This window comes from Simochromis diagramma, unplaced genomic scaffold (assembly GCF_900408965.1).
Source record: "Simochromis diagramma unplaced genomic scaffold, fSimDia1.1 OVJJ01000302.1, whole genome shotgun sequence".
Classification (NCBI taxonomy): Eukaryota; Metazoa; Chordata; class Actinopteri; order Cichliformes; family Cichlidae; genus Simochromis; species Simochromis diagramma.
In genome coordinates this window covers 13,065,420-13,081,281 of record NW_024386792.1, presented here as the reverse complement: position 1 = coordinate 13,081,281, position 15,862 = coordinate 13,065,420, and the positions used below count along the sequence as shown (strand labels likewise).

The 15,862-nt window shown below is 40.0% G+C and overlaps 1 protein-coding gene across 3 annotated transcripts in view; it reads right to left on the bottom strand.

Moving 5' to 3' along the window:
- Nucleotides 1–3,682: 3,682 nt before the first annotated feature.
- rhbdl3 (rhomboid, veinlet-like 3 (Drosophila)) overlaps nt 3,683–15,862 on the bottom strand; it is a 73,706-nt gene continuing 61,526 nt past the window's right edge. For all 3 annotated transcript variants that reach the window (XM_040024633.1, XM_040024634.1, XM_040024635.1), the window contains 3 exons: nt 9,011–9,111; nt 8,240–8,300; nt 3,683–7,269 (listed from right to left, as the gene is read on the bottom strand). In XM_040024633.1, coding sequence (XP_039880567.1) covers nt 6,998–7,269; nt 8,240–8,300; nt 9,011–9,111 — 434 coding nt within the window. In that variant the 3' untranslated portion in view covers nt 3,683–6,997. The remainder of the gene's footprint in view (nt 7,270–8,239; nt 8,301–9,010; nt 9,112–15,862) is intronic.

Here is a 15,862-nt window from a genome sequence, read left to right as displayed (position 1 = left end):
AAAAATGGAAGAGCTCATGATCCAAAGCATACCACATCACCTGTAAAACACGGTGGAGGCACTGTTGTGGCTTGGGCATGCATGGCTGCCAGTGCCAGTGGCACTCTGACACTAGTTTTTATTGATCATGTGACACAGGACAAAAACAGACGAATGAATTCTGAGGTGTTCAGAGACGTGTACAAAGAAATGCTCAAATCCAGCCAAATGCAGTCAAATTGATTGGGCGTCATAATACAGATGGACAATGACCCAAAACATATAGCCAAAACAACCCAGGAGTTTATTAAAGCAAAGAAGTGGAATATTCTTCAAATGCATTTCACTTGATCGAGACTAAACTTCAGACAGAAAGGCCCACAAACAAGCTGCTGCAGTAAAGGCCTGACAGTGTTAAAAAGGAGAAAACACAGCATGTGGTGATGTCCATGAGTTCAAGATGTCAGGCTGTCATTGGCAGCAATCTTTTGTTCAACCCACTGAATTAAAGCTGAAAATCTGCACTTTAACTACATCTGAGTGTTTTCATTTAAAATTCTTTGTGGTAATGTGCAGAACCAAAATTATAAAATAAACATTTGTCTCTGTCCAAATATATATGGACCTAACTGCAGTTACTAAGTAAAAGGGAAAATGGGGTTTAGGAAGAGAGACTTACTTTTCTGTCTTTCTGCTTTCCTCTTTCTTTTCTTTTATATCTCTCCTTATTTTTTGTTCTGTTTCTTTTTCTCTTTTTGCATTCCTGTTATGTTGCTCTTTCTTCAACTTTTTTCACTTTATGTCCATGCTTTCCTAATCTCTTCTGTTTATCTACTACTTCCATTTCTAGCCTTCTCCCTTTTCATCTCGGCTTTGCCTTCGTCAGTTTTTAAGGTAAGCTCCTAAAAAGACACACAAAGCATTTTATTTTCATTTTGAAAAGAAAAAATCTTACAATCCGTCATATTATCATGTAACTCAAACGATGAGGTAAAATGGCATTAGCTCAGCGTTTTTCATGGCTCGTGAGCCTGATGAGCTTGATCTCCTCCTCCAGCTTTCTCACCATGTTGACAAACTCCTCACCATGGAAAGCTGCTTCTCTTTATTGTCTCTTCTCTGTTTCTGAAGCCTTTTCTCTTTCTTTCTTTCTTTCTTTCTTTCTTGCTGCCAGCTCACATCTGAGACAGTCCTCCAAAGCTTTGAAATTTTTCTGGCATTCAGTTTTGCTCTGGTGGTGTTTCGACTTAATTGTTTTCAGCTTGGCCAAATGTTTTTCTACCAGTGTCATCATTTCAAGTTTGAAAATTCAGCTGTCTTGGACGAAGTTTTTCCACAGTGTTCCTACAGAGTTTTAAACTCAATGGTCACCCCCCCCACCCCCCCCTGCCAGCTTTGCTGTTGTGTTTAGTGACAGCTTCACCTCATTGCCTTGTTTGCACTCTGTCGCTTGGTGTTTTTTGACCTTCTCACTCTCACTCGGCTGGATGCTCAGATTTTCTTTTAAGATCCAACCTTACTTCTCCTTTTCTTTCAGTTTTCTGTCAGTCTCCTCGCACATAGTGTCAAACTGTTTTTCACTGCTTTTACAAAGCTTTCCAAGTCCTGTCTGGCCATTAAAAGTGTCGACACTTTCTTGAGCTCCTTTCCAGCAAATACCTCCCCACACAGCAGCATTTTTTTTCTCCTGTCAGCTCCTTGGATTTTTGTTGTTGTTGTTGTTGCTTGTCTTTTTAAGTCCAAAAGGGGTTTGTAGCAATATGTGCTGCATTTTGCTGGGGTATGTGCATGTAGGTATGCGATTTCCTTAGCCTAAAAAGTTCAAAAATGAAGTAAAAATACATGTTCACAGTTAAATGCAATAAACTATTTACATTTTGATGAGACCAAACAAGAATCTGTGAACTATGAATGAATATGAACTTTTAGCCAGCTAAACATTCATCACTTATCTTATAAATAATTTATAAAAGTTAATTATCACAAAAGTTTACTTACATGCGCAAAAGACACAGAGGATTTAATGTCAGAGAAATTTTCCATCATTCACAGATTTTTCCACTTTCAGTCCAGTCGCCAACAGTGTCTTCAGCCCTTCAGATTCAAAATGTAATGCCATGTCATGTATTTGATATCTCTCTGAATTTCCAACTTAGTTATAACTAAAAATATATTTTGCATTAAATTTGAACCCATATTGTGGACGCGGCGGATTTTTGTCCCAGATGTAATAAATTCCCTCCAAGGCATCCTGATAGATCACATTTACAAGAAATTGACAGATTTTTGACCGGTGACGCTGGAAGCTCAGGTAACACTGATAGATGAAATAGAACGGCGCACAACTTGTTTTGGCCACTAGGTGGAGATAGTACTTCAAGAACAGTACATTGGGGGTTTCAGGCTGTGGAAATTGGGTGGAAAGGCTTTCCAGAACAGCTGTTAGTAATGGTTTATATATACATTTCATTAGGAAACGCTCTCATTAGAAAACGTTCGATGGTTACTCTATCTGTACCAACACACAGTGTCGATTACGCTTATGGTCCATTACAATTTAGAGCCAAATATACATGTATTTGAGAGGTTTAGTAACCATTAGGTAATCAACCCAAACAGGAAAATAAGGTGTAACAACATTGACAATTTTAATGTATTACAATACCCAGTATTTAAAATCAAGTCCAGACTGACCCACTGTAATGTAATAGTGATATTTTTATCACTCCTCATTAGTTTTGGTCCTTTAAGTGTACTTCGTACTTGTCTCTGTGTGCACCTTCATGTTTAAACAAGGATAAATAAGTAACAAGTGTTTCTCGCAGCAGGCTGCATAAATGCTGAGATGCAACAAATGTTTCCAGACAGATTTTCCTTTCCTGCGGCCTCTCGTTTTCTTCATCAAGGTGAATGATTACCTCTGAAAGGAAAGATTTATGAAGGGGAAACACAACTGAGGCGGCTTTCCTTGGCTGCATAATGAATTTTTCATCGTAGGCCTTCAAAACTGCTACTCCATGGTTGTACCGGCTAGACAGAGAAGATGTTCAGTGACAGCTTAAGGGGTCCCTTCTCTGAATGAATTATAGCTGATTCTTGTATTCTCACACATTTCATTGATCACTCTGACATCTGCTTTTTTTCACAAAGGCTCTTACCCCAGCTCTCTACTCTCTGTATGGCCCTATAATCGCTTCCTCCAACTTTTAAGTTTACATTTAACACATAATCCTGTTTTAAAGTTGCTCAGTTTGAGCACTTTTTTCTTTGATATTGGACAATATCCTCTGTCCTTCCTTCCTTGATACTGAATCAACCGACATTAATGTTTCCAAAGAAAGTTGTTTAAATACAATCATCATAGGCATGAATGTCATGGTAATTTTTAATTTATTTGAACTGTTCTTTCCCCAGGATGGATAGATAGCAGTGACCTTCCTTAATTTGTTTAGGGAACTGCTTCTTTTATAGACTTTAAATGTTTGGGAACTGAGAAAACCACTTGCTGCATTTCTGAAAGCCAAATGTTTTCCCCATTTCTACTGAACAGCTGTTCAACACTTCAGGGCCTCCTTTGTTGTAATTTTTATTTCATAATGTGTGCAGTGAAGCTCCTCTTTATTACTTCACAAAACAGCATTTGCTCATGGATAAGTTGTACACATTGTACAGATAAATGATCACACACACACACACACAAAGATTGAGGTTATGGTGTTTTATTGATTAGTGTTGTTGGCAGGGTCCAAGCTGGGAGTCACAAAAATAAAGATTAGATTGGAAATCTTGGTTATGCCAAATAAACAAAATAATTTTAACTGATGTCGCTGAAGTGAAATAAAGGATAGAAGTTAATGAGTGCAATAACTAACCCTTTTATCTGTTTCCTTTCCCTGGTGTAAGTATACAAGTATAATAAGTATACAAACTTATATTTTCAATGATAGCTTGTCGGTGAATTGTTTTCTATTTAAATAAAGTTCACAATATTTGTAAATTTATCTAGTACTAATAAAGTTTAATATTAGCAATCTGATTGTGTAATCCATTAGTTTAGCTGACTTTTTAATAGCAGTCCACAGAAGTTCAGCCAGTTCACATCAGAGGATGCTAAACCCACATGCCACCTCAGATCACAAGTGGTGTTTTGTGGTTTGTGATGTTTGTCTAAAAAGGCTCTATAGAAATAACATTTTACTTAATTACTTTTTAGTTTGCTCTTTTATGTTTTGTCCAAATTCATTGAAGCCATCCACAGGACGGGCCACAAGCCAGTGTCAGTCCTAGTGTCACTCCTAGTGTCAGTCCTACACTCAGATAAAAGGGCAGGACTACGTCAGGAAGAGCATCCAGCGTAAAATCTTTGCCAAATCAGACATGCGGATACAAAGACCACAGATGAGGTTCATCGATGGAGTGATGGAGGAGATGCAGAAGGTTGGTGTGACAGAGGAAGACGCTTGGGACAGGGTGAGATGGAGGCAGATGATGAGTTAATCTCTAATGCAGGTTTTTGATGCGTCCTTGATCCAGCACAGCTGATTTAAATTGCTAAATTACCTCCTCAACATGTCTTGAAGTTCTCCAGAGGCCTGGTAATGAACGAATCATTTGATTCAGGTGTGTTGACCCGGGGTGAGATCTAAAACCTGCAGGACACCGGCTCTTGAGGCCTGGAGTTCCCTACCCCTGCTCTAACAGGAGCAGGCAAAAGAAGATGCAGCTGAAAGAAGACCTGCTGGTCTGTACTTCATTTCCTCCTCCTTTAATCCAACTGCCAAATGTTTTGGCATTTTGTGTTTCAATCTTTGATTAAAATATTTGAAATGATTTTATTTGATCAGTCCGGTGTGTGTGTGTGTGTGTATATATCCATGTATGAAACAAATTTATTTGTTCAAGATATTTCTTGGCTTAAAATATTTGAGAAAGTGCTATGACCTGCTGTCAGGATGCTGTAGTAACAGAGAGTTGGAGCCACCCCGAGCAAATGGAAAAACAATAACAAAGGCATGCATGTGTCCAAACACTCACAACAAAGGTGAACAGTACACTTATTGTTGGGCACATTCAGATTCTACATTGCTAAAATATATTATTGTAAAATTGTGTGACAGATGGACAAACAGCATCATTAAAAAAACTGGTACAGAAGAGGGCAAAATCAAGCCATACATCATCTTAACCACTTTTCTAGTTCAGGGTCAGAGGTGGACTGGGGCTTGTCTCAGGTGTTACAGAGCGAGAGGCGGGGTCCACTCTGGTCAGGCTGTCAGTCTATCACAGAGATTGCAAAAATCCAATACATCAGTATTTGTTTCTGTATAAAACTGTTTAATGCACTCCAGTATTTACATATCAAATCTAGAAAATATGCACAATGTTAAAATAGCAGTGATTTGCCCCTCATTCAGTTTTGTGCCATAGCCCTTATTATATACAATCCCAGGCCATTAATAATCAATCTTTAAATAGGACACATATAGTATATAGCTAACATATCACAATGCAGACCGACCAGACGATTTACACAACATACCAATATCACAATCTTTTTTTTAAAAATCAACAGCAAACACATGTTAAAATATTAATCTGTATGTAATTACATTATGTTTGTGCCAAGCAGTTACCAGTGTAACATGAGGTTAGAATACAGTACAGTTTAAGACTTACAGCTTGGGGCTGGGGTCGCTTTCTGTCTCGGTTCAATCAATTAACAAATTAAGTTGTGTCAGGAACTAATGAGAAGACCATTGATTTCTTTGCCCAGTTGATCCTGAACTGAGAGGGAAACAACCCCAGCCCAGATGTATTCGAGGTCAGGCATGTGTGTTTGTCTACATTTGGTAATGAAGAAAAAGAAAAAAAAAGATGTATTCAGAATGGCCCGGATGTCTTTACTGCTGTGTGTATTTATTACATTTCAATAAATAAACTTCTTTTAACTCTTTGCAGATTTTTATTTTCACCTTTGCAAAAACTACTTAAAATGAAAATAACTTTACTCTTCTTGGTGTCAGTAAAACATTTGTTAGAGAAAATATAGCATTCAACTGAAAAAATTAGACCTATTTCACGTCAAAAAAAGCAACACTTGTTACGGGCTGTGCTCTTGCTGCTATTAACAATGTTTTGGCATATTTTTTTAAGCAAAAAGCCTGAATGGCACTTCCGCTTCTTTTCTTTTCGCACACACAATGATACATTTGCTGCACTCCTTCCAAACACACGAAAGACACAAGTTTGAGGTTGAAATTGTGCCGAACACAAATTGACTGAACCCTGAACCCACAGTCTCCTTCAAACGGTAAATTCATAATAACCTCTGAAGGTAAACTGTGCCTACACGCTCCTCAGTTTCCTGTGAAACTTGGGGAAGATTGACTATCCTGTTGCCTGTTATATCCTCTCATGCTCATGGGGTGCTTGTAATGATGACAAAACACCAGCTTAGACTAAGTTCTGATATACTCTCCTTCATTTAGAGGAGTTTCAGAGACGTCTCCCTTCAGAAAATGGTTGTAGGATTTTACTGCTGTCACCCTACACTACAGGCAATTGTGCAGAAATACTTTCATCAGGCTGATGTCTCCATGAATAGGCACCATTGGATCGAGGGAAAAGAGGCAGAGAAGGTCAGGCCATGCAGACAGGTCTTCTTCTGCCTTCTGTCCCACTGGTTGATACTCTTGACACCAACATCCAGCAGACATGGAGACAAAGAACGAGTGGAGATTAGCTTGTATGGTGAGTGTGAGCCAATGTAAGGCTTAACCAGAAAACGTAGCACACGTGTCCAAAAAAGTTTAGTGTAACACAGAGGGCTTCTGCATGCCAAGTATCATTGCATCGGAGCACTGGATGTATGAGTAAAGCGGTTGTCAGACAACTCTGACTGCCTCAAGTTGAGGCTCGGTTAGTGAAGGCCCGGGTGACTCATCCAGCCGGGCAGTCAGGCGTCTACCAAGGGAGGAATAAAAGGGATACAGTGTCTTCTGTGCCTCTAATAAGCAACTCATGGTGGTGGGGGCAGTCGCACATCAAGCAGGCTGTAGGCAAAAATGTTCCAGAAAACAGCGCAGAGCACAAACAAGGTGTAGACACAGAAAAATATCCAAAACAGGGACTGCTCCTGGAGCCGCTGCTCATAGTTCTGCAGAACAACCACACCAAGCGTCAGGCCGACCACCACTCCTCCCAGGTGAGCTACAAAGCTGGGATTCGGGCATGGAGGAAAGGCCGGAGGGTAGAACCGGAGCCATACTGCTCGACCAAACTCTACACTCACTGTGGACAGGAAGGAGAAAGGAAGACATAATGGCAGCGAGATGTGAGCATGTAGGTGAAAACAGCAGCACTTTATTAAAAATAAACAGTCCTGACTTTGAGGTAGATGAGCTATGATAAAAAAAGAAGGATGTCGAGATTTCTTAAAATAAGACATAAAGCAACAGTGAACCTTTGTTATACAAGTTTCAATTGCTCTCATCCTTTCTCTTGTGTATTTGACTTGATCTGCTCCTAACAACCTTCTAGTGGAACTGGGGGTGAAAAATTCGACAGTCCTTGTGCTGCTGCAAAATTACATTCTGAAGTTTTATGCAAAGTTATTATGAGGCTTCAGCTTCAATAGCCAGGATTATGCAAATCAAGTGGATGAGCATGTTACACACTCAAAGTCAATATTAGTGCAACTTTCCCTCTTGGGGTTTCACAGACATATTTTGCTACTGCGTTTATGTGGCAGGATAGTAACAGAAAGAGGGAGGATTTTTATTTGATTTAAGACTGACTGGAAGCAACTCACCCAGCTATTTGGATGGAGTGTGTCAAAGGTTACGAGCAACAGAGGAAATTTAGTTTAATTTCAGTGAATCTGGCACGACTACAGTTTTTGATTCGCTGCTTGTTTAGTTGTTGTTTTCTGTTTTTGGAGAAAATCACTTTGAACTTGTCAGATCTGGGTTGCCTGGAATCCCATCTAGCCTTGCAATGAAGTTTGCTTACATCACCCCATTGCAGTGCATCACAACAATCATAGTGTCTTAGCAGCGAGAAATCCTTCATGTGCTGAAGCTCCAAAGCCAGAAAGCTTATTATTGTAGCATTTGGAGAAAATAAACACTTTTTTTTTCAAGAACAGGAACATTTGTTTTGACATAATTAATTTCTGGTGCTGAAGTAGTAACACAGCAAAACTTTTCTGTTGAACGAGAAGTGTTAAGAGTGGGAGTGTGGCATATTTATTCAGACTTACTGCAAACCAGAGCCATGGCCATCCGAAATAACTTAAACTGACACTTCATTCCTGACCAATTCTGCAAAGAAGAGAAAGAGAGAGTGGAGAAATCATAATGAAACACATTTCTGATGATAAAGACAGAACTAACTCTGCTAGAAGAGAAAGTCCTCCTTACATACACACTCACACACACACAAACAGACATGCATGACTACCTGAAATGACCTTAGATTGTGCCCTTTGTCTGAATTCACGTCAATTTTAAAGGCTCCAGAGACACTCTGACCCCCAGTCTGTTCTTGCTGTGTTAGATAATAAGATTTCAATGGAGAGGAGGAACACAAACTCCTCCATACTGACCTCAAGAATGCTGTGAAGGATGTGGCAGGATACATAATGAGAACCCCACTGCACATAATAGAGGTTCACCTTGACTGATATTTGCTACATGTGTCTAATGACCTGCTGAATGGGTTAGACCAAACAGAGTAGGCATAGAAGTCAAAGGACAGCAGAGTGCATTGAGATGGGATGCATTTTATTCGCACTCTGTCACGTAAACATGTGCACACGCTCAGATGCTTTTCTGATCTTTGAAGGAATGGGAGAAAACTGACGGTGAGGAATGCATGGCATCTGTAGATAAAGCGGCACCTGTCGAGGGGCCACTGTAGGCTACTTTGATGATACGACAATGATGTGTAGAGACAGGAACACTGAGTGATGTGGTAATCACTGATACACAAGTGCACACACATAGCATGTGCATGTAAATGGAAAACTTACCATTACTACATTGGCTAAATGTGCAGAGACCAGGGCGTAGACTCCCCCAGACGAGCCAACCACCGGAGCCGTCATATCCGTGACAGACACGGCCAGAGACCCTGCAGTGATGATAAAGGCCACATGTCAGTGAAAATTTATAAATAAATGATGCCATCATTTTACTGTCTGATAATTCATTGAAGAATTATCTTTTCAGTCAATCTTTGTTAAAACCTTTGTTTAAAAAAAAAACAAAACGCTGGGGGTTTTCTTTCTTTTTCAAAGCTGCCACTGAAATTTGAAGTAATGATCAAAGCCTAGGGGATATTTAAAAGGTGACATTAGACAGGTATCCAAAATAGTGAAATATATAGGATTTCATTCAACCACACCTAAGAAAACTTTCAAGAGATTCAACTCCCTGACTTTCCTTAGGATTAATTCAGTTTAACTCTATTTAACAAATCTTATATACTTTCTGTTGAAAAAAAAAAGTACTTTGAATCTCAGCTTTTAAGCAGGCAGTCACAAAAACTACTTTATTACCATAGGAAAGACAAACTTAACCAAACCACTGACTGTATCACCAGCAACCTCTGGGGTCAGTGTGAAAGCACAAAAAACTGCAATTACCCAAAAGGCCACTTGAGGACGGCTTCAAAAGCAACTCAGTCAGACCCCCACAGACTCCTCTGTAAAAATCCCAAGTTCAAAGCAAAAAGAAACATGTCTACAGTCTAAATGTTTTGGTCTCTGTAGCCTCTGTTCCTTTACCTTGAGAAAACTATACGAGAGGCTTTTTTTTTTTTTTTTTTACAATTTTTTTCATATCTATAAATCCTCCCTTTAAAAACTATTTTAAAGTTGCCACTTTGAATCATAGGTATGTGCATGCTGTTGCTTCTTGTGGCGGAGGTGTGGTCCCTGGCTCAGCTGCAAGGGAGGAGCGGTGCAGTGAGCTCAATGGGGCGGTGCTGGGGAGGCAGGTGAGAACACAGCTGGTGGCGTTTGGACTGATGATGGTCTTTTTTCCCCTTTTAGACGAGAGAACTGGTTGTTGGAAAAGCTGAGACCAGCGCTGACCAGACTGTGGGTTGTTGCACAAAGAGCCCTGAATAAACATGACATCTGGGAGCATAAACAGTGTCTCAGCTTCCACCACTCTCAGCACTGGAGCCCCCCAGGGGTGTGTTCTGAGTCCCCTGCTGTACTCTCTGTACACATATGACTGTGTGGCCACTACCAGCTCCACCACCATCATCAAGTTTGCTGACGACACCGTCGTGGTGGGCCTGATCTCTGATAACAACGAGACGGCCTACCTGAAGGAGATTAGGAATCTGGAGAACTGGTGCCAGAGGAACAACCTCCTTCTAAACGTCAGTAAGACAAAGGAGCTGATAGTGGACTTCAGCACTAAGCAGGAGAGGAACTACCAGACCCCCGTCATCAACAAGTGCCCAGTGGAGAGAGTGGACAGCTTCAAATACCTCGGAGTTCACATCACGCAGGACCTGTCATGGTCCTGTCACATCAACACCGTGGTGAAAAAGGCCCGTCAGCGTCTCTACCACCTCAGACGCTTGAGAGACTTCCAACTGCCCTCCAAGGTGCTCAGGAACTTTTACTCGTGCATCATAGAGAGCATCCTGACGGGAAACATCCTAACCTGGTTCGGGAACAGCACCATGCAGGACAGACGAGCTCTACAGAGGGTTGTGCGATCAGCTGAGCGCACCATCCGCTCCGAGCTCCCTGACCTGCACTCAATCTACAGCAGGCAGTGCTGGACCAAGGCCAGGAAGATCGTGAGGGACCTCAGCCATCCCAACAACAGACTGTTCTCTCTGTTGAGGTCAGGAAAGCGATTCCACTCCCTGAAGACCAACACAGAGAGACTGAGGAGGAGCTTCTTCCCGCAGGCGATACGGTCTCTCAGTCACACCACCACACAGTACTGACCCACACATACAGTTCTTACACACACACTGGACATTCTGGACATTGTTTTCACTTCATCACTTAAATCACTTTAAGCATATTTGCACTGCACAAGACACTAAATAATGTGGATTGCACAACACTGGACATTATATTCTTCATTTCCAGTTAATACTTGTACAGCTGCTGTTATTGTGTGTGTATATATATATATATTTATTTATTTATATTTCTTCATACATTCTTATATAGTTCTATACTGTGTATTTTGTTGTACAGTTATTTTATTTTCAACTTTAATTTATATATTTTATCTTATTCTTTCCCAGTTAAATTGACCCTTCATTCTAATTTGTGTTGTACAGTTATTTCATTTTTTATATTTTATATTTTATATTCTTATATTTTATTCCTTCCTAGTTAAATTTACACTTTTTAATTTTTCATATTTATTTCCTATCTTATTCATAGCCTTTTCCTTTTTTTTCCTTTAGGTCACAAGCAGTTGTCTAAGCATTTCACTGCATATCGTACTGTGTATGACTGTGTACGTGACAAATAAAAATTTGAATTTGAATTTGCATTCTACACTTTTTAGCATCTGGTTAGGTATAACAACCTAATGCCAGCAACTGCACTGACCAGCTCAGCAACACCAAAAGGCCTGAAAAGTTGATGATTGCAGAATTGTTTCCTTCTAGAGAGATTGTCAAGGTCTACAATCAAAACACTTTCATGAGTGTAAATAACTGGTACTTATAGCCTCTTTCTACTCAATTTGAGCACTCAAAGCACTTTCTACTGCAAGTCACAAACATTCATACAGTGTTTTAACCTATCTATGACTAAGCGTCTTATCTAACAGTGCACACGCTGAGGGCAGCTCTTGCCCGAGGATGCTTTGACATGGGAACTGGAGGAGCCGGAGATCGATCTACCAACCTTCTGATTGGTAAACAACCACTACCAATGTACTGTAACGACAGAACATATCGCAAACTACTGGTTACACTCAAGAGCAGGAAGATCATATTAGACTTTCTAAAAGAGCCCTGCACAGGTCTGGAAAAAAAAATATTTGGACAGATGGAAACTGAGCTGGTGGTGGAAGCGGAACAGCTCATGATCCAAAACATACCAGACATTATTTGTTAAACATGGTGGAGGCAATGTTATGGTTTGTGCATGTATACCTGCCAATAGAAACCAGCTAACTAGTGTTTCTGATGTGACTGCTGATAGAAGCAGGAAGATGGATTCTAATGTGTAGAGGCCTATATCACCTACTCAGCTAAATGCTGCAACGCTGATTGAGCTACAGAGCACAAATGGATAATGACCCAAAAACAAAAGCAATCCACAAGTGTTTCAAGACAAAGAAATAAAATCAAGTCAGTCACCTGATCTCAACCCAAAAGAGCATGGTTTTAAGTTGAAGATAGAAAACTGAAGTTAGAAAGTCCGACAAACAAGCGAGGGTGGCTGCAGTAAAGGCTTGGGATAAGTACTCAAGGAAGGAAACACAGCATCTGGTGATGTCCATTTGCTCTAGACTTCAGGAAGTCATTGATTATAAAGGAGTTTCATCGAAGTACTTAAAAAATCTTTATATTTGAAATTATGTTAGTTTTGTCCAATTACTCAAAATTACAAACATTATGTCATCTTAGAAATGGACCAAACTGCACATATGCTGCAAACTTTCTATAATATGTTTCTATAATATATTTCAGTCTTGAGTTTTAATTTATTCAGGAGGAAATACTCTGACAATATGTCTAATTTAAACTGCTTTCACACCAGCTGTGACCATTCGTGTACTGAATATCTATTGTGAATAGCATTTTGGCAGCTTTGCTATTAGCTATTTAATGTGGGTGTATTATATACAGACCTCCGTGAACTGAGGCTTACTCATACCGCAACAGCACACGCTATAATTTAATGTAAGACAAAAGCAATTCAAGCAAATTGGGCAGCAGCAAGGAGCTGCTCTCTTTTGTGCAACTGGTGGCAATTCATTGCATACACAAAAGATCCAATCACGTATAGCAAAGTTTAAACATGCGGACATTCAGAGGGTGAGACACATTTGTTCTCACAGCACTCACTTTACAAGAGATGGAATAAAAGGAAACAAAAAAGGCAGACATGTTTAGCTGGGCTATTCAAATGTCCAAACACTTACAGTATCTGTTATCGTCCCTTTCCTCTCACTCATTTCCTTTCTTCATTTACACTTTGCTTCTCTTTTCCTTTCCTTCACTTTTTGGCACTGAATGTTTACTGTATTGATGCAAAGTACATAACACACAACTGCCCACACTATGAAAGAGAGCACAAGGAGATGCAGATAAATATTCTCACATTCACTCTGTGTTCTTGCACTCTTGTTCTCAAAGTACGAATACGGATGCATATTACATATTTCTCCTTTAAGCAATACACAATAAAATGTGCATCATATACTCAAACGCATAGAAAATCTAATGGGGTTATTCTCCACCATTTCTCTTCACCATCTTGATTTTGATACAGATGCTTTATTAACTTTCTATAGATGAAGATTCGATTTTTTTAATGTCTGGTACTGGTACCAATAAATTCAAATTAAATGTTTAAAATGGAATGGAAACTCTTGAACTGGATATTTTCTATAATTCTGCACCTTTGGCCAATCCCATAATGTTTAAATTAATGTTAAAACCCGGTTTGATCAATGCTCAGTTTTACTTTCTCCTATATTTCTGTTGCTATTGCTATTTCTCCTTGATGTACAGAATTTATTACACCATACTTTATAATTCATACATGCCTTATTCCAAAAATGTTGTAAAATGTGAATAAAATAAATAAATAACAAAATAAAAGGAGCATCTTAGAGAAGCAGATGTTCACCAGTTTGTTGAACAACTTTAGATTGATGCCCCTCAACATTTTGAATATCTCAACATCTACAGTACATAATATCATCAAAAATCTGGAGAAATCTCTGTCCACAATGGATAAGGCCAAACATTGGTATTTGATGGGAAAAGCATGGGGCAATGCATGAAAAACATGAAATATTCTGTCACTGAAATCACTGCATGGACTCAAGAATTACTTCCAGTAATTTCCACAAATGTTATACTATCCACAAATACAGGTTCAAGCTCTCGCATGCAAAAAAGAAGCCATATGTAACATGATCCAGAAAAGTCACCGTCCTGTTTGGGCTAAAGGTCATTAAAAATGCATTGAAGCAAAGTAGAAACCAACAAAAATGTGACATTCTTTTTAGAAAACATGGATGCCATCGTTCAGACTAAGGAGGAGATGGACCAGCTTGTTATCACCGCTCTGTTCAGAAGCCTACATCTCTGATTTTATAGGAGAACATTAGTGCCTATGAAATTGGCAGCTTGCACATCTGGAAATTCATCTTTTTCAGAGAAGATCTTGCATATTTTAGCAATGTAATACTAAACCACATATGACATCTATTACAACAGCATGGTATTGTATTAGAAGAGCCTGGCTACTGGCCTGCCTGCAGTCCATCACATATACACACTTGGTACATCATGAAATGAAAAACACAGTGACGATGACCCACTATTTAGCTGCTAGAATCCTTTATAAGACAAGAATGGGATTCTGTTGAAAAATGAACTACCATAATCTGCCACTCAAAAATATCGGGGGCGATCGTGGCTCAAGAGTTGGGAGTTCGCCTTGTAATCGGAAGGTTGCCGGTTCGAGACCTGGCTCGGACAGTCTCGGTCGTTGTGTCCTTGGGCAAGACACTTTACCCTACCGCCTACTGGTGATGGCCAGAAGGGCCGATGGCGCGATATGGCAGCCTCGCTTCTGTCAGTCTGCCCCAGGGCAGCTGTGGCTACAACTGTAGCTGCCTCCACCAGTGTGTGTGAATGGGTGGATGACTGGGTGTGTAAAGCGCCTTGGGGTCCCTAGGTGGGATTAGTAAAAGCGCTATACAAATACAGGCCATTTACCATGTCTAATCCTTTACTTTTAAACACTGGCACCCAAACTAACAAACAAAAAAGAACAAATAAAAAAAGAACAATTGAAAAACAAGATAATCAGATTCCTACCCTAACAGATCTCTCTTTCTCTCTCTTTCATGTGCGTGCACGCACACGCACACACACACACACACACACACACACACACACACAAAGAGCAACTCCACCTTCTAGTTCCTGTGTTTTGGAAGTGTGTCTCTGCAGGGTGACCTCCATCTCTGTAATTACCTTGGTTTAATAACATTATTTTAGCAGTGTGCTTCTGTGTGCACATAATCTCACACACACAAACACACACACAGACAAGGACACGGTCTCTCATAGTCATTCAGCAGGCCCCAGGAGGCCCGTAGGTTTTACAGTTGTAAGTGGCAGCTCATTTTTCTTGGCTCTTCTTCCAAACTGCAGCGAAACAGCCAGACACATGAGGAGAAATAATAACGCACATCAGTGCTCATAATGAGAAAAATCAACAGCTTGGCTGCATGTTGAGCCAACTGAATATACCGAGCCTTTACAGTAGTGTTTTATGTGTGTGCCCTTTGTAAGTGACCCCCATGTGCCCATAGTCAAGTCTTTGACTTTGTGTAGCTGCTTTATTGTCTGTGTGTCTGTTTTGTCTCGTCTGAGCCTTAGTTATCATTGTCCACTGCTGCACCTGTCTTATATCCTTTGCTCTGAAAAGCCACTTCTTGTCTGTTTTCCATAAGGGGAGCTATGACATTAAAGTGTCAGAGTGTGTGTGAGCCCTAGAGGGTCAGACACCCTTTTCTGAGTCATTACTTGACCTCTGAACTATGCCTTAACCTCTGTATGTGCCAGCTGAGCCCTTTTCTGTTTGATGCAATATTTCCTCACGTAGTAACCTAATAGTGTCATTATGCAGCAACAGAGTAGC